Here is a 21,667-nt window from a genome sequence, read left to right on the forward strand (position 1 = left end):
TTGAGGCGCCTGCGCAAAACATGCTTGAACTGGAGGAGTGTTTCCCGCACTCTGACTTCATCTCCCAGAATGCCTCCTCATTGGCGGACACAGTAGAGTCTTCTGGGCGTTGAAGTTTTCGAGGGAAAAATAGAGGATATAGACATGCGCAGTCGAGCGGGGCTAGAGCCGCGCGTGCGCAGAAGGCACCTCGAAGGGCAGGCACCGGGAGCAGCCGGCGTGGAGGACGTTCTCTCGGGTCGGGGGCTCGGAGCGTCGCCGTCATCATGTTCCGGTGCCGCGTGGGCATCCGGTTGCTGAGGGGGCTGGGCCCAAAGTCTCGGAGCCGGGCAGGAGGAGGAGGAAGTGGTGAGTGGGAGGGCCGCTTCAGAGGGAGGCCTCAGTTTTCCTGTCAGCGAAATGGGTTCAAGGATTGGATTGCGGCCTACAACAACAGTAACATCATTCTCTCCGAACTGTATATCTTTGTTTGGAATATTTGGATTGAGTTTTCCTTTTCAGAATCCCCAAATTGCCCGCTTTTGTGGCTGAGACGGTCACCTTCGCTCCCTGGTGATAAAGAGACACACAGTTTTATGTCATGGACACCATGGTTGAAAGTATTGCATACCATTATCCTAGCCATTGGGCAATTGTTAATGCTGAAACCCTTTTCTTTTGCAGCTGTCAAATGTCAAGCTGTTTTGGTGTTTTGTTTACCTGCAGTGGCATTTATGCTTGTCCCAAAACAAGCCTTGCTGAGCTCAGTGCTGAGCAGCGAGGCATAGAAGTGTGATGCAAGCCTTGCTTTCCTAAGCTGACCATGCTGGCTGGGGATGAGGGGAGTTGTAGTCCAAGGCAACACGTGTGTTGAAGGACAGAAGTAGGATTAGTAGGTCTCTTCCAAATCAGTTCATAAAATCTTAAAACGACTTTATCCACACTGACACTATAATCCAGTTTGGAACCAGTTTGGAAGGAACTGCCTTATGATTTCAATGTATATTGAAATCATAGGCCCCATCTATGCTGCCGAAGCCCCCGGTGGCACAGTGGATTAAACCCTTGTGCTGGCAGGACTGCTGATTGGAAGGTTGGATTGCTAACCTGAAGGTTGCCAATTCGAATCCAACCCGAGGAGAACACGAATGAGCTCCCTCTATCAGCTCCCCATGCGGGGATATGAGGGAAGCCTCCCACAAGGATGGTAAAAACATAAAGACATCTGGGCGTCTCCTGGGCAACGTCCTTGCAGACAGCCAATTCTCTCACTCCAGAAGCGACTTGCAGTTTCTCAAGTCACCTCTGACATGAAAAAAAGCAAAACAAAACAAACCCCCCCCCCCAACCATTGAGATCTAAGGAGTTGATGTACAGTGTGGAGAAAATGGATACGTTTCAGCCTGTAAGTAAGGAGCCCCTCGTGGCGCAATGGGTTAAACCCTTGTGCCGGCAGGACTGCTGACTTTAAGGTTGGGTTGCTGACCTGAAGGTTGCCAGTTCGAATCCAAGCCGGGGAGAGCGCAGTTGAGCTCCCTCTTTCAGCTCCATGAGAGAAGCCTCCCACAAGGATGGTTAAAACATCAAAACATCTGGGTGTCCCCTGGGCAACGTCCTTGCAGACGGCCAATTCTCTCACACCAAAAGCAACTTGCAGTTTCTCAAGTCGTTCCTGACACGAAAAAGAAAAAAAAAATCTATGCTATCAAATGACACAGTTTGGAACTGCATTATATGGTCAATGTGGACTCAGTTTTACTGTATTCTATGAGTCTACACTGACCATATAATGCAGTTCCAAACTTTTAAGGAATTTCATGGACTCCATAAATAATATATACGTTGTTTCCTGTGCAATTGTGTTATGTGTTTTTATTGATCTACACTGTTTTGTAGTGTCTGGATATAAATAGCATATATTTGGACATAAGCAAACCATAAATATTTCCAAAAAAAAAAGAAACTTAGTAAACTATGGGTTCTGTTTTTACTAACTAGGGTAAAATCAAATAATTTAATGTGCATACCTTTACATGAGTGGAGTCCTAAAAATGTCATTTTTCAAGGTGAAAAAGTATGAGCTTTTTCAGCCTTATAAGTAATGTTTTTAGTTCTACTTATTAATTCTATTTATGAGCCATATATGACTGACGTTTACATTACTCATTTGTGCTTTCATCCTAAACCCTTCATTAGCATCCATATGCAAGTATTCTTGAAATATTTAGAAACTTTGATTGCAGCCGCGGTTAACAAGTCAGTGCTAAAATGTCCATGTCAGATTAAGCCACAGGGAGAAGAGAACAGAGCATAACTGGATGGGAAAATGTAAAAATACAGTCTATATAGAATCAGAACGAACTTTGCAAATGCTAAAATAGATGAAAGAAGAGTCATCATGTCTAAAGCCTTCCAGATGGAAGTATTAGAATCTTATTCCCTTTTGTAGGGCTTGTTTCATTCCACATTTTTTTTTCCTGCCTATAACTAAATTGATAACCCTGGTAGATTTGCAGAAATCTGCTTCAAGCTTCAACTGTACTGCCACGCATTTTAAACAAACGTAACACAGTGGTTTGTTAAAGGGTTTTGCCGGTGATTCTCCCTCTCGCCAATTGTGTTTCCAGGCCTCTTGTGTCAGCGATGGAAAGTTCCTTTAGAAGTCCAGCTGAGCCGACACATGGCTTCTTCTGGTGCTCCAGGGGGGAAGAGCGAAAACATTGTCTTTGCTCTCCTTGTGGGATTCTCCACTTTAGGAGCAGGGGCCTATGTAAGTAGAAAGGCCGGGTGGCCAATACGAGAACGGCGCGGCTCCTGCTTCCTGGTGGCAGCTCTTTTCTTTGAGTTTACTTTCTTTGTATCTCTTTGTTTTTCTCACTTCTCTGCAAAATATCTCATAGGGATTTTAATACTGTCAAGAAATAATGCTGGGCTTCTGCTCTGCATCAGCTTTCTCTCCACGCTTTCATGGGAAGGACACTCACTAGAAGGACACCGATGTAGAATTAATGCAGTTTGACACCATTTTACCTGCCATGGAAGATGGCCTTTCTCCCTCTTTTATAAAAAAAACGCTGATGAAATAGTAGGGTGCTGTGTCTTGATTGAAGGTGGTGACATTTTGGACTATAGCTTCCAGAATCCCCAAGCCAGCATGACCAAGCTCTCATCTAAAGTAGATAATAATAATAATAATCTTAAATAACAATGACAACAACAACATTGTTATTGTTGTTGTGAGGCATTTCCATGCCTTCATTGCACAGGAGGGAGGCAAGTGTCTGATTTGCATTCTTCTCTCCCCACTGAGAAGACTAAATCCGTAATGAATCAGGATGAAAAGAGGCCACTGTTGGTGCTATAAATGAATGTAGTTTAATTGCAACCACACTTTCTATCCATACTGGTTACTGAAACAGCTGGACGCTCTTGCTTGGTCCACAATGTACGTAACCCAGTGTCCGTATTAAATACTCAGAGTGTTTGCCTCGTTTTTCTCTTTCTCTCCTTGCTCCTCTTTCCTCCTCTTTCCTCCCTTGCCTGTTCCCTCCTGTAGTTTTGCAGTGCCTGCATCTCCGATCCCCTTCTCGGTGGCTCATGTCTCCGGGGGCTCCCGGCAAGGACAGCGGCAGCAACCTAGTGTACTTCTTAATAGTGGGAGGAACAGTCGTTGGGGCAGGCGGTTATGTAAGATGCTTCCTGTTGAATTTGGGAGTGGGGCTGGGGTGGGAGGTACATGCTTGGGATGGGTTTAGCCTTTTGGGGCATCCCAAGTCAGCGAAATGCCTCCTGACTCATTCCGGATATAAAATTATCCCTCTTGGAACTGAATTTTAGAAGGATATTGTCTCCAAATGGGTAGCTCTTTTAGCATTCAAAACAGGCACCCCAAAGACTGGCATGTGATTGTCTTGATGTCAAACCTTTACTCAGGAGTCAACTGTTATGGATAAATAGAATGTTCTCCATTTGGCAAAATCCTGAAATGTCAAGATATTTATTTCCCTCATTTCTATCCTGCCCTTCTCACCCGAAGGGACTCAGGGCGGCTCACAGTCTGGCAAAAATTCAATGCCAATATACAATACAAAAAGATAAAACATAAGCAATGGAAACAATTGGATAATTTAACAAAATACAATAAATATGTCACTGAATCAATACTAAAGTCAGGATTGTCTATTGTATTGTATTTCTCTTACATATGGTTGTGAGAACTGGACAGTGAAGAATGCTAAATAGGAAGAGAAGAAATTCTAAAAATAGGAGAGTCCATGCATATATTCTTGGATGTGTAGACATTCACACTCTTCCTTTCATAATCTGTATTTCAACATAGCTTGGTTTGTTCTTTATCCATCTCTTCCCCCTTGCTTTCTTGAATTATTTCTATAGTTCCTTCCTGCTATTAGATTCTTCATTTTTACACGAAAGTAAACTATTCTATTTAAAAAAATGTTCTGCCCGTTCCCACAATCAAATGCTACCTTGAGAGCTGCCAAGGATTTGCGTATGTGTTGAGTGGGTGGATGGATGAGCCTACAGAAACATTATGAACAATCCCTTTTGCTAAGAAATAACCCCCTCCCCATTTAGCAGCCAGCTTCACTGGAAGTGGCTTTGGGAGTGTCTGGGAGAACACTGGTTAACTAGACCCGTGTGGCGTCAACTTACAGGCCACAAGATTGCACTCACTTTCCCCAATGAAAGCAAATCCCTAATACCTTGGCCCCCAAATTAGATATTTGCCAATCCCAGTCCCTTGGCATCACGTAATGTGAACTTTGTGTGCCTCCTTGTAGCTTATCCTCGCACCCCTTCCATGCACGCTCTTCTTGCTTAGTGGGCAGATTCTGCTTTGTTCCCTTGAAATGAACCCTCTTTTCTGAGCAGGCAGGTGGATAGAAGCACATGGCTTAGCAGAATCTCTCACCAGCGTTATCTTACCTGTTTGGGCATTGTAGGTCTACAAAACCCTGAAGGAAGACAAGGAGAGGTACAATGAACGCATTGCAAGCTTGGGCCAGCGCCCCTCCCAGGATGCAGAGCCTTCAGCAGGTAGGTGCTTGGCTACCTTGCAGTCTTGGGGACAGAAATGAGAAAAGTTGCCAGTTTCTACTTGTTAGAATCCAGTTCCCATCAGCCCCTATTCAGTGATCAAGGATGGTAAGAACTGTAATCCAACAGCATCTGGAAGGGCCACGGTTTCTAGCATTTCAACTGGGTCCTGTGGACTATCAGAAGGAGAGAGCCTGAGTTCTAAAACTACAATGAAATTAACTACTGTATTAAAGTCTGATTTCTCTAAGCATTGAGAAAATGAGCCTGAACAGTTATCCAGCAGTGAGGCTCTAAAAAAAAACTGCAAGCTACTGTTTGAGAGTAGATTAGAATACATTGGAAGGTAAAGGACTCTCCTTAAAATGAGATTAGATGGCCATCTGTCAGGGATGCTTCTCGGTGGGTTCCTTCATGGTAAGGGGTTGAACTAGATAAGCTTTGGGGGTCTCTCCCAACTCTGTGGTACCATGACTGCCATTATTGGGTTGCTGTGAGTTTTCCAGGCTGTATGGCCATGTTCCAGAAGCATTCTCTCTTGATGCTTCTGGAAAATGGCCATACAGCCCGGAAAACTCACAGAAACCCAGTGATTCCGGCCATGAAAGCCTTTGACAACACACTGCCTTGATTAGCCACTGCAGATGGCCCCACATGAGTAGGTTGTAGCCGTGATGCAAAATGTTTCCTCTTACCTGCTCTGGGCATCTTTCCAAATTACCTCTTCTTTCTTTCCAGAACCAGCTTCTGCCTCACAGAGCACAGCAGGTGAGGGAGTGCTTAAAGACGCAAAGAATCTGCTCTGACAGAGTGGTTGAGCTTATAGTCTTTCTACAAGGCATGCTGGTAATGGTCCATCTGCCGGAGCGGAAAAAGCCTCCGATAAAAACTAATCTGTTGGCTCTCATTTTGGGTAATGAGGAGAGAATGTAATGAGCTTCAGGATTCACTGGACAGTTCTTGTTGGGTTGTAAGCCCAGAATGGTTTGGGCCCTGTCAGTAATAGAGGAAGTCAGACCATCCTTGCATAACATTTTCTGCATGTCCACCAGCAATCGCCATCGTCGTTCCATCCAAAGTATTTAAATCACTGCTGATGTGTTTAGATTGTGTAGTTCTTCCCATGCTCCCTGTTTTTTGTGGCTATGCCTTGACTCTCCGTTTTGCTTGCAGCCCCAGCGGCAGAGGCAGCCCCTCTCCCGGAATTTCCATCCCATGTCCCTTTCCTCTTAATCGGCGGAGGCACGGCTGCTTTTGCGGCTGCCAGATCCATCCGGGCGCGGGATCCTGCGGCCAGGGTAAGTCCCAGAAGTCACATCCTGTTGGCCGCCAATTTTGTGTTGGCTTCTGAAACGTGAAAGCCGTCTTTCCATTGTAGGTGTTGATCGTGTCTGAAGATCCCGAATTCCCTTACATGCGGCCTCCACTTTCCAAAGAGCTGTGGTTTTCAGAAGACCCGGATGTCACAGAAACACTGCGGTTCAAGCAATGGAATGGCAAAGAGAGGAGGTCAGTTTCCAAGTCCTCTAGGCCCGGCCAATGTGGGAATTCCTGGGAGTTTGTGTTGGAGGTCCCAAATGTGGCTGAAGAAGGCAGCAGGACGCTAAAGGCTCCAGATCCTGTCGGGTTATGGAAACTAAAGTTCGACCCAAGATGGGAGATTCATGATGAATCCCAGGTGTTGTAGATTCAATTTCAGTAGAAGAAACTGAGTATTATAATACTCAGTACTGGGGTTGACAGAAAGGATGAAGGAAGGGGCCTGTCCCCACTGTTTTAGGTCTCCTTCCAGCACACAGAGAGATTAATCCATGGGGGTTGTGGTTTAGCAATTCCCTTACTGGCCTTCAGGGATTTACATTGCATAATAATAGTAGAAATAATAATCTGACACAATATGAGGAATTAAAGATCAAATTGCAAAGATTCTGGCAAAAGCCAGTCAAGGTGGTCCCATTGGTGATCGGCACACTGAGTGCAGTGCCTAAAAACCTCGGCCTGCACTTAAACACAATCGGCACTGACAAAATCCCCACCTGCCAGCTGCAAAAGGCCACCTTACTGGGATCTGCACGCATTATTCGCCGATACATCACATAGTCCTAGACACTTGGGAAGTGTCTGACGTGTGACCCAATACAACAGCCAGCAGAGTGTCTGCTGTGGACTCATCTTGTTGTGTTTCAAATACAGTAGAGTCTCATTTATCCAACACTCACTTATCCAACATTCTGGATTATCCAATGCATTTTTGTAGTCAATGTTTTCAATATATCGTGATATTTTGGTGCTAAATTCGTCAATACAGTAATTACTACGTAGCATTACTGCGTATTGAACTACTTTTTCTGTCAAATTTGTTGTATAACATGATGTTTTGGTGCTTAATTTGTAAAATCATAACCTAATTTGATGTTTAATAGGCTTTTCCTTAATCCCTCCTTATTATCCAACATATTCACTTATCCAACATTCTGCCAGCCGGTTTATGTTGGATAAGTGAGACTCTACTGTAATAATAATAATAATAATAATAATAATAATAATAATAATAATATATTCTTATAACTCGCCTCCATCTCCCCGAAGGGACTTGGGGCGGTTCACATGGGGACAAACCCTAAAAACATCAGTTTGATGTACAATTAAAACATAAAATAAATTATAGAATTAGCATAATACTGTACAACAATTTAGAGCATCTTAAAATAAACACATCTCCTTTCCTGTGCTTTTCCTGCATCTCTCTGTCCCTTGCAGCATATATTTCCAGCCACCATCTTTCTATGTATCGCCTCGTGACCTGCCTCATATAGAGAATGGTGGAGTCGCTGTCCTCAGTGGAAGGAAGGTTAGTGCAAAGTCAATTGTAACTATTGTAGAAATATTGTGGGGTGGCAGTGAGGTGAATATCAGAAAGCAACGGGCAAATTTTACCGCTATTTCAAGGCTGTGGAGTCACAAGGAAGACCAGAGGAGACACAGGCATGTGCTTTACTTGCAGGTGGTCCACATGGACGTCAGGGGCAACGTCGTAACGCTGGACAATGGCACACAGATCTCCTACGACAAGTGCTTACTAGCTACTGGTGAGGATAGGCGCCCTACAGCTTTTTCTCCTTGGTCTGCTGGGTTTATCTTGGCCTTGAGTCCTCCTGATGCTTTAGATTTCGTCTTATCAGGACTGGACCATTGGCCCTGTTTGCTGGAGTGGGAAACATTTAGATAGCACAAACCACTGTACTGAGAGATCACTGTGCCTGCTGCAGAGTTGGCCGAGATGCCAGAGATCCCTCGCCTTCTCTCCATGATCTAACTCTCTATTCTCCACCCTCAGGGGGTTCCCCAAGGAGTCTCCCAGTGATTGAAAGGGCAGGCAAAGAGGTGCAGGAAAAACTCACGCTGTTTCGGAAGGTAAGGCTGTAGGGGCGGGCAACAAACACCTATGTTATGTCACTAAAAGTTGATTTTAAGATGCTCAGTATCTTATATAATTGAGTTTATTGCTCTAATTCAGATTATTTAATCTATTACCTGCTGTATTATTTCAAAAGTGATTTCTTGTATCTGTTGCACTGACAAATGAGTTTGCATTTGTTGATTTAAAAAAAATAGAATCAATAAAGAAAATGTTACTCATTACACTGTTAAAGCGACTTCTTTTAATATGCTGCTTTTCAACATTTGCAGTTGTGTTCTGATGTATCTTCTCACCCAATTCATTACAAATAAATAGGTGAACTCCTAAAACTTTTGACTCCAATCTCTATTATTTCATTCGACCATTGAACTACGTTGGACTTGTATAAAAGGAAGCAATGGTGCAAATTTTGAAATGGAATGGAAGGAAATTGGGGAATCTCTTGCTCTACTTTAGCTAGTAGTCAATAAGTTGATGCAAATGGCAGATCCTTTGTAGGTCTCCAGACTTTGAGCAATACAAAAAGGAGAATTATGCCCGGGGTGTCTTGTCTGCAGGCCCCTTGGTAGCTTTCTCATTCCAGCGTGAAATATGTGAGCTTAGAACCAATCCAAATAATCCTAGAAAGAAAGGTCAAAGTCCTCCCTGAGCTATCAACATCAGTAAACAATCCAGCAAAAGTGCAACGGAGAGAAATAAGTTAGAAGGAGGGTCATTCCATCGTCCTTTTTGAAGGACTTACTGCTTTCCTCTCTCTATGTGCATGTAAGCCTGCAGGCAGGGACAGGCTGAAGAAAGAAGTACTGAATGACTAAGCTGCTGTAAACCTTTTGGGCTGTAATAAAGTAATTCCTTTGTCCTGTTGCCCTGTCTTCCTGTAGATTGAAGATTTCCGTTCACTGGAGAAAATTTCCAGAGAAGTCCAATCAATCACCATTATTGGCGGTGGCTTCCTGGGCAGTGAGTTGGCCTGTGCTCTGGGAAGGAAAGGTGAGCGGGAAAGACTTCATGATGAAAGCCAGGAAACAACAAGGATTTAGTGACTGTTTACACGGAATGGGTGGCTTGGTCCCAGGCTATACAGTGTGCAAGCTTCGAGTTGTGCTCAGGAGTGAATCAGTGCGGCATCTAAGCTTTCCGCTTCCCTTTGCAGCACAGTCGAGGGGTTTAGAGGTGATCCAGATGTTCCCAGAGAACGGCAACATGGGCAAAGTTCTTCCAGAGTATTTGAGTAACTGGACGACCAACAAAGTCAGGCAAGGTAAAATGTCTCTTCTCCCTTCCTCTTTTTCTTGGCAAATTGTTCCGAGTCTGTTCCTGAGCGCTGGTAGAATGGGAATTCTAAACAGGAAACAATCAGGACCAGCTAACACCACCCAACAAAGGATTACCCAAGGCAGGAAGCAGCCAGGCTCTGAAGCTGCAATGCTAATCAAGCTGGCCAATTGCAACATTCACACTTGCCTCCAACAGACAAGAGTTCTTTCTCCCACCCTGGACATTATTCCACAGATATAGAAAACCGACTTGCCTCATTTCCAACAGACCTCACAACCTCCGAGGATGCTTGCCATAGATGTGGGCAAAACGCCAGGAGAGAATGCTTCTAGAACATGGCCGTACAGCCTGGAACACTCACAACAACCCAGTTTTGCCATGCCTTGCTATGCCAGCTGGCCTGATAGCTGTCAAGCAGTTTAAAATCAAGAGTGATCTGAGCTTGGGCCCACATTGCCCTTCTCATAGACTTCAAAGACCTGATGCCATTACATTCAGGGGTCATGGGTGGTGCGAGTTGTAGCCCCAAATATCTTAAATGCATTCTTTAGGACCTATAGGTCCTGTGTGTGGGGAGGTCATGGTTTCAGCAGCTTTCGAGCACTATTTGTTTCCTTTTAGAGGGAGTGAATGTGATGCCCAATTCAGTTGTGAAGTCTGTGTCTGTTGCTGGGAACCGGTTGCTCATTAAACTGAAGGATGGAAGAAAAGTGAGTACCACAAAGCAGTTAAGATGCTTCAGTCCAAACCCTTCAATTGTTTGTGAATTGCTGTTTTTCATAGACTAACATCCTTGGATATTGAGGCATATTAAGTGAGGATGCAAGACCTTCTTGCATGGAACTCAGTAGCTTGGCGGCCCATCCTTCTGTTGACCTTCCAGTGCCTGGCAGAATCCTTTTGCTTCTGGCAGGCTTTTGGCAACTCATTTTTCCAAGAAGCCTTCTAATTTGCTGCTTTTAAAAATGCACATGCTCTTAATTTGGCTTCAGCTGCTACAATTTGTTTAGCTATGTTACCATGCTATAGTTTATACATACTGTTTGTGCTTTATATCCAAGTTTTTGGGAGTTAGGAGGAATATAAATGAGAGAAATAAGCTCCCTCCATTCCTAACATATTGCCCGTGTTATGGCTGTTGGAATTGGTAGTCCAGATTTTATGGAGGAAGCCAAATGACATATGCCTAATTGGGAAATAAATCTGTGTATTTTCCCTCTGTTTCATTGTCTGTCCTCTGTATCACAAGTCAATTGAGTTTGTCCCTTTTTCTGCTGCTCAGGTAGAAACGGATCACATCGTAGCCGCTGTGGGCCTGGAGCCCAACGTGGAATTGGCAAAATCGGCTGGTCTGGAGGTGGACTCGGACTTTGGGGGCTTCAGGGTGAATGCGGAGCTGCAGGCCCGCTCCAATATCTGGGTGGTAAGTCGAAATGGGGTTAAAATTCCCTTGCTTTGGCTTCAGGTGCTGGCAGCAAAGCATCTGCCTTGATAAAAAGTGAAATGACATTCAAGACATGTACTACTTGAAGGATGCAATGTGGCAATGCACAATGGCCTGAGGTCCCATTTGAAAGTGGTGGATGGCATGTTATATTTTTTGTCCTCATTATAGAGGCATCTGACCCTATTTTTTTCCCTTCTCTCCTACCCCTAAGTTGCTGGTAACATCAACTGATAAAAAAAACAAACACAATTTGTCCATATTCATAATTTCCAACACCTTGTTTAACCAGCAGCTTAGCTCAGGGGTTTCTTTTTCCAATGAATTGACGTATCTACTAAAAAATAATAATGGCATACCAAAAAGGCAAACAAATTGGGACTTGATCAAAAATTTTCTAAGAGAAAAGCAAATGACGATGTTAATTTAAATGAATATCCAGTGGAAATAGATCAAATGCAAGAAGATGTAAAGTATCTGTGTAAGAGATGGAAGTCAATTTTATTATTTGTTTTATTTGTAGTTTTGGTTTGTTATATATAGTTTTTGTTTTGTCCTTTTTTTGTCCTTCTTTCTTCTTGTTTTATTGGGTGATTGTTCTAGTTTGAGGTTTTTTGAGTTGGTTGTCCCTTCCCCTTATTTTTTCTCTTCGTTTCTATCCACATCCCTCACCTTTTCCCCTAAAAACCTCTTTATTTTCACACTTTCGCTGTAAACTTTAATAAAATGTATTTAAAATAAAATTTAAAAAAACACGAATTGAATGTCTGTTGGGTGGGGATCCTCCATAAATTCTGCCTGGGACCTGTCTCTTCTCTTTCATTCTGTTCTCTTGCATCACCTTCTTCAGTGAGAGATTGGGAATGCCCAAACAGCAGCTAGTTTGGGAGCCTGGGGAAGCCAAAATAGTTACTTTATTAAGTCATTCCTTCCTGTCCCAATTCTCCCTCATTTGCTGTTGTCCTTGTCCAGGCAGGAGACGCCGCTTGCTTCTATGACATCAAGCTTGGCAGGCGGCGCGTGGAGCACCACGATCACGCCGTTGTGAGCGGAAGACTGGCAGGAGAAAACATGACAGGGGCAGCCAAGCCCTACTGGCACCAGTCCATGTTCTGGTACTGTGCTTTCTCTTTTTATTTTGTGCAGTTGGAGTCCCCATCCCTTCTCTTTTCATGGTTTTTGTGTCAGACGACAGGAAACGTCCTTAAATAAATTCAGACCATTTCTTGACCTCATTATGTCAGGGATTGGAGTCACGCAGCCCACCCAGTGCTGGGTTTTTGTTTTCGTTTGGTTGGGAAGGAAAGAATTGCTCCTTCCATTATCTTCCAGGGGCAGCTCTTCTCCTTTAAAGCAAAGGGCAGCCTCCCTCAGGCCGTGTTTTGCGCACAAACCTATCCCAGAAACCCGTTTTGCGCCATCATGGCCTTCCCTTTTGCCTTTGCCAGAGTAATGCATCAATAAAGTTTTGTCTTGGTGGTCCAGGAGCTACTAGCCCCCATCCAAAAAATGGAAGCCAGAAGTCCACTTATGGTTTTGTAACCTCCCCTTTTGCCATCACTATGTGATTCTGGAAAGAGTGCATCTGTTGGCATAGGGCACCAGCAGGATTAGTTCTCCAGACTCTTAGATGAAGTAGTCTTTCTATCCTCAATACAGGGGAAGGAAATCCCTGGTTGGTGTGTTGAATTTGTCTGAGAGTGATCCACAGCACAATGATACACACTAGCACACTTCATGCAGATCCATTCCCCCCATTTTGACTTTAAAACCTTTGGACAGCAAGCATTGACAAAAGTCTTTGTCTCAAGGGCTTAGAAATCTGTAGCCACTGAAGGCAGACCATATTGGTTGTCTGTGCCAAATAATTGGAAGGCAGCGAGATGCCCTCTATGTTCCCAACAAGGTAGACTTGAAACTGTGTGTTTCTAGAAAAAAATGTTGGATTTTAAGTTAGTAGATTCTTGTATCCCCAGTGGCTGAACAAATTCCATTAAAATGACCAAAGATCTGCCTAATTTGGCAATGTTCTGGGAATCTGTATCTGAAATCATGGGGCCTGGAAAAAATAGTTGTTTGGGCCACAGCATGATTTGGGAGTTATAGTCCAACCCAGCTGTGCTACAAAACATGATGGTCCTGTCATCTATATAATTTGTATTAGTTTTTAAATCTTACTATTACAGCCTGGGAAAACAATTTAAGTATTATGAGATTTCCATTGTTCTGCACTTCAATAGTAACAACAAATGGCTTCGGCCTGGCAAAATTAACCCGTGACTATGTATTTTGTCCTTAAGGAGTGACTTGGGCCCAGATGTTGGGTATGAAGCAATTGGCCTTGTGGACAGCGGCTTGCCGACTGTGGGGGTGTTTGCTAAAGCCACAGCGAGGGACACCCCAAAATCTGCCACAGAAGAGTCAGGTAAGTCTGCTCCTCTGCGGAACTGTGCTTGGGAGGCTGGATTGGTTGATGGAGTTTCCTTCGAGTGAATAGGCAGCTTCCAGTTACTTGTGTTGTCGAAGGCTTTCATGGCCGGAATCACAGGGTTGTGTTTTCTGGGCTGTATGGCCACTTGCTTGATCTGGAGGCAGAGCTGAATTAAAGTTTCCATCTGCAGTGCTAGGAAAGGGCTCCTTGTTTTAGGACAGGGGGAAGGAACCTTTGCTTCATACTTCTGCTTGTTGGCTAGAATGACCATCTTATCGTAGGAGACTATGAGAGCCATAGTTCAAACTGTGTGAGAGAAAGTTCTTCTCGGTGAGTGGGAAAACCCCCAACTCTTTTCTATCTAGGAACTGGAATCCGCTCAGAGAGTGAAACTGAAATGGAAGCGTCTGAGCTCAAAGTTTCGGCCGCCTCGCCATCTAGCTTGCAAGCGCCCCAGCAAGGGGAAGACTATGGGAAAGGCGTCATTTTCTACCTCAGGGACAAAGTGGTGGTGGGCATTGTGCTGTGGAACATCTTCAACCGGATGCCAATCGCTCGAAAGGTCAGTGTCTTGTGGCAACACCCTCAGACTGAGTGTTGTTTTTCCTTTGGGAAGGCATTTTCTCTGCTGCTGAGCAGTGGCTACCGCTTTGATGCAGACTGCATTGAGCTGAAGCCCTTTGCTTTCCCTTGCAGATCATTAAGGATGGAGAAGGGCACACTGACCTCAATGAAGTTGCCAAGCTCTTCAACATCCATGAGGACTGAGCATCCTGCCCAGGGTTGGAGGGCATTTGGAAACTGGATCTGTGGCAGAGTAAGGCCCCTGGTGCAGACCACGCGAGCGCCTTCAGTTGTGTGGCCCATGAGCGTGAATGTTCGTAAATGCTTGAAGTAGCCCTGAGCTTCCTTTGCACCATGAATTAAACCAGATTAATTTCTGAATTACAACCCAGTCCTGTTAGTGCTTGCCACCTCTCTGCTTTTGGCTAGGATTCCCAAGTGTGTTACGAGGGGCCCAGAGCTTCCCTTGCACAATTGTTCCCTTCTTGTGGCACCACAGCATTATGTACATTATGCACTGGCTTTGTATGTGGCTAAAAGGGCTAACAGAAGAGTCTAAGGCTTCTCGAGGATTATGATGCTTTGCTACTTTAAAAGGAATGAAGAAAGTACCTGCAGGAGATACAGGAATGCAGGAAAACAGGCCACATGAAAACCCAAATAGCATCCCCTGCAGTTGTTTGGGACTGCACTTTCCTTATCCCCCAGCCAAGGGTCATGCTGCATAGATGTGATAGGCACTTTAGCTCAAACTATAAGGCCCAACTGAAACCTTTACATCTGCCTTGAAAAATTTAAAGGCACATCTTACAGCAATTGCGCAGTACTGAAAAAAGGAACTTTCCGGCCTTTGAAATAACAAATTTTTGCCAAATCAATCTCACGCACCATTATTTGCATTTCTAGTTTCGGAGGGATGCATGGCAATGCAAGAGGCTGGCTTAGCTTGTATAGGCCCAGGCTCTACCTTCTGGCCTCTTCCATCCCACATATATTTCCTTCTGCCTTCCTCCCCAGCAAAGCCACTAACGTGATGGTGCTGTTTGCTCCTTTAAACTATCTATAGAAAGACACAAGACTCAAAGGATGAGACGGGAGACGAGGGTCCTGATGCAGGTTTTTCTGTACATAAGTGTTTTTGACACCAAAGCGTTGCTTAAGAATAAAACAAGTCAAATCATTGGGAAGAAAGAAAGAAAAAAATAAAACAGCAGCCGGAACACACTCACCAAAGGCCCCAAAGCCTTGGTGCAAAAGAGAAAAAGGAGGGGAACGGTCATTTTTCCAAAGTGGGAGGCTGGCTTGGGCAGCCCGCTCGGAAAATGGCGAAGGGGACGTGGGAGAGGAGGTGCAAAAGAAATGCAGCTCCAAGTGGGAACACAACACAAAATAAAATTAAAAAATCAACACCCAAACACCCCACCCGGTGCAGGGAAGAGCCAGGAAACAGATTGTCCAGTCCTTGTTAGCACCTGTACATTAAAACTGTACCATCTATACTACCCTCGCCCTCCTGCTGGGCGCCTTTCTCTGCCGCACTCACCCCGCTAGGGCCACTGCCTTGCCACCTGAATTCATATAGCAAAAGGGGCCTCGGAAAATAAAAACTGGGGATGGGGAGATGGCAAAGGGGCAAGGAAGAATAGCTGAGAATACCGGGTGCCTTTGGCTGTATACCAATTCAGCCTCTGTCCCTCTCTCAAAGCACCAGGCTCAACTCCAGAGGCTTGAGCAGAGGGCGAGGAAGATGGAAGTGCCCTCGGTGGCCCTCAAAAGAAGAAGATGGAAGTCTCGGCTGCCCCTCAGGATGCCTTGGGGGCTGGAGAAGGAAGAGGCGGCTTGCTCCTTACAGCAAATTCCAGGCAGGGACCGCTGGCCATCAAATTGCCTCCCGCCTTCCTCCACCTGCCCCACAAATCACAGTGATACAGACTTTGCAGGAACAAAAAAAGGAACACCACAAATTAAATACTAATTAAATAAATACTCTGGAAGAGCTTGGGGCCGGAGCGGGAAGGGAGGGGGAGATGCAGTTCAACAGAGAGGCTTTCAAACCACCAAGGGCCAAACAATTCAGAGCCCGGGGCCAGGGAGGGGGCTGCTGCGTATCCTGCTGCCCACAAGCCCTGCTCCAGCCGGGCGGGAGGCAAGCGCCTGCCGACGGTCGTCACCCAGGCCCCCCTGCCGCCATTGCCGCCGCCTCTGGCACGAAAGCCACCTTCTCCTCGGTCCATGGCATTGCCTCGTGGCACATAGTGACGGCGGCAGAAGCAGAGGGGTCGTTCTGGGGGCCCCTCCCTCGTCAGCTGCTCCAGGCCTCAAACGCCACTTCGGAGCCCAGCAGCCGAACCAGTTCCGGCTCGTAGCGCACCAGCTCCACCGTCTCTGCGGCGCCGGGCGGCACCATGTGCTCCTGGATCTCTTCTGGGGCCAGCACCTGGCTCAAGGACAGCTGGTGCTGGAACTCTGCCTTGGGGAGGGTGGCCACTTCAAAGTGCGGGAAGCGGGCCTGGAAGATGCGGGAGGAGAGCTTCAGCCGCTTCAGCACGTCGGAGAAGATGAACCAGTTGCAGGGCCTGGTGGGAGGAGGAGGAGGAGGAGGGGGGGGGACAGCCATCAGAGAGAGAGGAGGGGACACGCTCTCTGCATCCACAAGCCCCACCCCAGGCTTTCATCAGGTCTGCAAGCCAAAGCCTGCCTCGAAGCGACACCCACCCATTTCAATAGCAACCCATTTTCCCACCAATGCAATTTGTGGAAGATGGCTTCGGGAGGAGGAAGAACGAAGAACGGCATGCATAACATGAATAGCTGTTTTGCCTAGTACTTCATTTGAAAATTAATGGAGCTACTCAAGACCTCTCTGGCAGTAAAAAGTGCCTGCCATTGTCTGGGATCACAACTGGGCAGGGAAAGGGCTGAGAATAAAATTCTCTCTCCCCTTTAATATCTTGTTTCTAGCCCTCACTGGCTCGTCCAGGGTGTAAGCAATCACTGACCACATCACAGAAGCTGGGGAAAACACAGCTTATTCTGGTCAGACAAAAACTTCAGCCTTCAGAGCTCCTCCATCCCCACAGCTTGCACCTTCTGTCTTTCAAATGTGGAATAAGAGATGGAATGAGCTATGTGTCGCTTATTCAGCATACAATCCAGTACCAAGCCTGGAATTGCGATTTTTGTAGATACAGGGTTCTAGTCCCTACATCCACTACCCCAAACCTGCATAAAAGAACCAGTCCTTTTGGAAGGCCTCCATCTCAACATGCAGAATTAAACGCAAGCACAGAGTGCGACCCTGTTCTCCAACATCACTTTTGTTTCTTTTTTTCATCCCGTCCTTTGCCACCGCAGGCTATCTAAATGGCTCTCCCTTCTCAGAGCAGCTGGCACGCTCCAGCTGAGGAAGGCAAAGGGGCAGGTGGGATTTGGCAATCAGATGCAAATGCGCCCACTCCTTCTCCAAGGCTCCCCAAAGCTGCTCCTGGCTCCTTTGTCTCCAAATGCCTGGCCCCTCCTTCCCCTACTGGTCAGCTGCCAATCAGAAAGGCCCTTTATGACTTGCAGGGAGCAGAGGGGTGGTCCGCTGGCACGGTCCCAAACGCCCATCCCAGCCCTGCCCTGCCAGCCCGCACTCACCCCCGGGAGACAGACACTTGCAGGTTGTAGCAGGGGAGCAGCTGCTTGTCGGAGAACTCAAACACGAAGCGGTCCGAGTCCTGCTCGTCTTCCTCCTGGTCTGAGCTCCCAGGAGGGTTGAGCAGAAGGTCGCAGCCGATCTCGTCTTTCCCCTCTGAAAGGAAGGGTGCAGGGGAGGGGGAGGTGAGAGGAGGGGAAACAATAATACAGTGCCCACACACACATACGCGTTTCACACAAACCAACACAGAGCTTTGCTCCCCAGGCTATGCTGTACCCAGTTCACTTGCTGGATGGCCAGCCATTGCCATAGCAACCCCAACACTGGCCAGAGTGAAAGCCCAGAGCACAGGGGTCTCCGGCATGAGCTTAGGTGCACTGCCCAAAAACACATCTTCCCCATTCAGAGACCACCCACCCACCCACCTGGCTGTGGCGTGTTGAATTTTCTCTAGACACAAATTAGTAGCACAAAGTGGATACAGCATGCATGCAGACCTTGCACCTGCAGAGATTTCTGAAAGGGGGCAAATGGACCCCATTCCCCGACTTTTCAGAAGCCAGAGAGAAAGATTTTCAACAGTTGGGAGAAGGAAGGAAGGCTGAGAGAAGTATGTCAAACTAACTATACTGAGGAAAATAAAATATGCTCATGTGCTCCAATTGAATCATTTGTTCAAGAGAGATACAACTAAGCTCTTTGGCTTCCCTGAAGAATCCAAACAAACAAACAAACTAGCTCCCTCTACCAAAGGCAGAAAAGGGAAAGCCAAATTCTTAGCCTGTCATCCAAACAAAGAGACTGGGTTTTCAGCTCCACATGTTGCTATCTCACTTTAAAAAAAATACACAAGCAATGGCTTCCTGGGCTCCCGTAAAATCAGCCTGAACTCTGGAGCAAGACAAGCAAAGCTATTTCTATCCTGAGATTTCTGGCTTGCCCTCAATGACCAACAGCTGCATATGGGCTGAGTAAGCAGGAAATGAAGGAAAGCAGACAAAGACAAGAGAAACTACCAAAAGTCCACTTCTAAACTCATTCCGTTCTGAAACGAAAGACTCTTCTCTCAGGCACAACCAAACCAGTGTCGGTGGGCTGCACAAAATGACCCAGGATTCAGAAGAATCATAGCCTGATATTCACGAGAAAATATAGTGGTCAGCACACTGGCCTTTTTTGCTTTGTCTGATTTATCAGCAACCTAAATCAAAGAGCAATAATTGGGCCGTTAGGTCCAAACTCAGTTCCCGGCTTGTCACTTCCCAACAAGCCTGATTCAAATCCTAGCTTCAGACTTTGGCTTGCAAGAGGAGTGACAAGACAGGGATCCCAGGTTAGAGGCAACCCTTCGTTTTTCCTATTTAGTTTAATAATAATAGCAATAGTAATAATAATAATCTGCCAACTGCAAAAGGCCACCCTACTGGGATCTGCACGCATCATCTGAAAATACATCACACAGTCCTAGACACTTGGGAAGTGTTCGACCTGTGATTTTGTGATACGAAATCTTGTTTGCTGTGTCATTGAATAATAATAATAATAATAATAATAATAATAATAATTTATTTTTATATCCTGCCACCATCTCCCCAAAGGGACGGGGGGGGGGGGGGGGGGGGGCTAACATAGGTCCAAGCCCAAAGAAAGAACAAAGTATAACAAGTAAAAACATATAAAAACAAAAGCAACAAAATAATCAAGTAAAATAAGCAAATTCAAGAACAATTATATAATAAAACCAATATAACCGGATAAAAGAGGATCGTAAACCAACTCCTGAGGATGGGAAGAGGAAGCAAAAGTGAGTGGACACTACACTCAGGAAAAATAAGCCAAAATTCCTAAGAATTTCTTCATTTCAGAGGTCATGGGAGGGGAGACCTCAAAGCAGTAGCTTCTAAGGATGCTGCAAGCAGGAATCAAAAGGGGGAAAATCTTCCTATTTGGCCTCTCTTTGCTCTAAGCCTCCCACATCCCCACAGAGCAGGAAACCAGCCCACCATTCATCATGCTAGAAAAGTGGGGCTAGAGGTCTTTGCCTCACCTAGCACAGCACTGCTGTAGAAGTCCCAGGCTGTCTGGGGGTCATCATTGGCTCGCCCCTGCAGATCTAAGAGGTAATCTGCAAGAAGAACACAGAAACAAGTCAGTTGCACTTTTCAAAGGTTTACGCACTGCACTGTGTATGAAAACAGTATCATGCTATATATATCTATGCTGGTTTGCCAACTTCACAGTACAAGTTCTCATCTCCTGCAAAATCTAACCCAAAGGGGAAGAGGACATAATTCCCTGGAAGATGTTGGACTGCATCTCTGAAAGAGGCTTCAACCACTGATGAGAGACCAAGTCCAGGATGACTTCCAGGGCCAAGTGTCCCACCCCCAATGCAATGTTTACAAGGCATACCCAACGTGAATCTACTCAAAATTCTCTTTCAGTGGGAAAAAGTGGTGAATCAGGGCAGAAAAATATGAAGTGCCACACATCTCTTCTCCAGAAACAGATTCTCTTTGCAAAATCAGGAATCTTTTCTGTCAAATACACATGAAGTTCCCATTCTTGCACAACATTTGGGGCATGGGGAGTTATTCCTACTGCTAGTCCCGACCACAACGGGCCAACTCAGTGTATGAAATTTAGCTACAAGTTGAATTATCATTCAGCAATGAAACCAATAGATCTGTTTTCAGTAACTGAAAGGATTTATTTACAGAAGCACTGATGGAACAGGGGGTAAAGGCAAGAAAAGAAAGCCAAGGCAACCCCAAGAAAGCTCTTACCATTAAGGAAGGTTTTCATCCCCTCACTGCTGGCCAGCTTCAAGGCAGTCTGCCCTGAGTAGGTAGCCAAGGTGGGGTCAGCACCATAAGAGAGCAAGAGCCACATGGTCTCCAGGTTGTCGTTCACCACTGCATCATGGACAGGCCTGCACGGCAAGGAGAACATGCTCATTACATTACATAGCAACCAAAGATCTGGAGTATATCAGCCACTTAGAAAAATCATTTTTTAAAATTACAACCCCAATGAATCCCCAGCATGGCGATGCTGGATAGGGTACAATGGAGTACGATGGTAGTTGTAGTGCAAAAGCTCTGGCCAAAGATCATCCAGGTCTCTCTAGTCCCTCCAGACATAAGAAACACAAGAGCTAAGAGGAAACCTATTTCTGAGGACCCTTCATAACTCATGATATGCACCATCCCACCTGCTTGTGTCCACACAACACTTTGAGTGCCTTTGTGGGTTCTTGTTTTGCTCCTTCTCTGGCCAGAGTCCCAGAACATGAAATATTCTTAAATGTGGGGAAATGGCCACAGCTCAAAAGAGATATCCTCAGTAAAGCTATGGAATCACTCAGTTATAAATAAATAATGTCACACTCTTTTAAATGCCAGACAAAGAAGAAGAGACCCCACTTAGAGGCCAAACACAAGTCTTTTCTTTACAGTCAGTCAAATCAGTTGAATAGACTTCTGTCAGAGACCCTGCTGCCAGTCAGTGACCCCATTCTAACAATCCTTGCCATGGGCCACCAGCCTACAGGGTATGGAGAACCATGTGGAGCCAATTGCTGTTGCCTTGCCCAGAATTCAGGATGATCTGTTTTTTGTTTTTAGAGTTAAATCATTTCGACAGAAGTCTCTCCAGCTGTCTGTTTCAAATGGTCCCAGCCCAGCATGAAATGGATAAGCCCTTGACGTGAAGCAAAATTGCTTGACGTCATTAAATTTCTGCCCCCAGTGGCACAAGGGGTTAAACCCTTGTGCCAGCAGGACAGCTGACCAAAAGGTCGGCAGTTCGAATCCGGAGAGAGCAGGTGATCCCCTTCTATCAGCTCCAGCT

The 21,667-nt window shown here is 45.6% G+C and overlaps 2 protein-coding genes across 6 annotated transcripts in view; one reads left to right on the forward strand and one right to left on the reverse strand.

Moving 5' to 3' along the window:
- The first annotated feature begins 163 nt into the window (after nt 1–163).
- On the forward strand, nt 164–16,159 carry aifm1 (apoptosis inducing factor mitochondria associated 1). Of its 3 annotated transcripts, XM_008120227.3 has the most exons (18): nt 164–348; nt 2,607–2,749; nt 4,944–5,037; nt 5,776–5,805; nt 6,211–6,335; nt 6,416–6,546; nt 7,798–7,888; nt 8,042–8,126; nt 8,375–8,451; nt 9,340–9,448; nt 9,612–9,719; nt 10,358–10,446; nt 11,019–11,159; nt 12,153–12,295; nt 13,481–13,605; nt 13,977–14,173; nt 14,308–14,428; nt 15,881–16,159. In XM_008120227.3, the coding sequence occupies exons 1-17, from the start codon at nt 267–269 to the stop codon at nt 14,377–14,379; spliced, it is 1,842 nt and encodes a 613-aa protein (XP_008118434.1). In that variant the 5' UTR covers nt 164–266; the 3' UTR covers nt 14,380–14,428; nt 15,881–16,159. The 3 variants fall into 3 exon arrangements, with proteins under 3 accessions (XP_008118434.1, XP_008118433.1, XP_008118435.1); XM_008120226.3 differs by lacking the exon at nt 15,881–16,159 and having other exon boundaries at nt 14,308–14,562; XM_008120228.3 differs by lacking the exons at nt 2,607–2,749; nt 15,881–16,159 and adding an exon at nt 3,536–3,666 and having other exon boundaries at nt 14,308–14,562.
- Nucleotides 15,281–21,667, reverse strand: part of bcorl1 (BCL6 corepressor like 1) — a 41,512-nt gene continuing 35,125 nt past the window's right edge. For all 3 annotated transcript variants that reach the window (XM_062963746.1, XM_008120224.3, XM_008120223.3), the window contains 4 exons: nt 20,602–20,747; nt 19,863–19,940; nt 17,815–17,968; nt 15,281–16,751 (listed from right to left, as the gene is read on the reverse strand). In XM_062963746.1, coding sequence (XP_062819816.1) covers nt 16,478–16,751; nt 17,815–17,968; nt 19,863–19,940; nt 20,602–20,747 — 652 coding nt within the window. In that variant the 3' untranslated portion in view covers nt 15,281–16,477. The remainder of the gene's footprint in view (nt 16,752–17,814; nt 17,969–19,862; nt 19,941–20,601; nt 20,748–21,667) is intronic.

Source organism: Anolis carolinensis, unplaced genomic scaffold, assembly GCF_035594765.1.
Source record: "Anolis carolinensis isolate JA03-04 unplaced genomic scaffold, rAnoCar3.1.pri scaffold_12, whole genome shotgun sequence".
NCBI classification, from domain to species: domain Eukaryota; kingdom Metazoa; phylum Chordata; class Lepidosauria; order Squamata; family Dactyloidae; genus Anolis; species Anolis carolinensis.

Coding starts and splice junctions, on each gene's coding strand:
- aifm1 (XM_008120227.3), top strand. CDS start 267: ATGTTCCGGTGCCGCGTGGGCATCCGGTTGCTGAGGGGGCTGGGCCCA. Junction 7,889..8,041: donor CTGTCCTCAGTGGAAGGAAG/GTTAGTGCAAAG, acceptor CTTTACTTGCAG/GTGGTCCACATGGACGTCAG. Junction 8,452..9,339: donor AACTCACGCTGTTTCGGAAG/GTAAGGCTGTAG, acceptor GTCTTCCTGTAG/ATTGAAGATTTCCGTTCACT.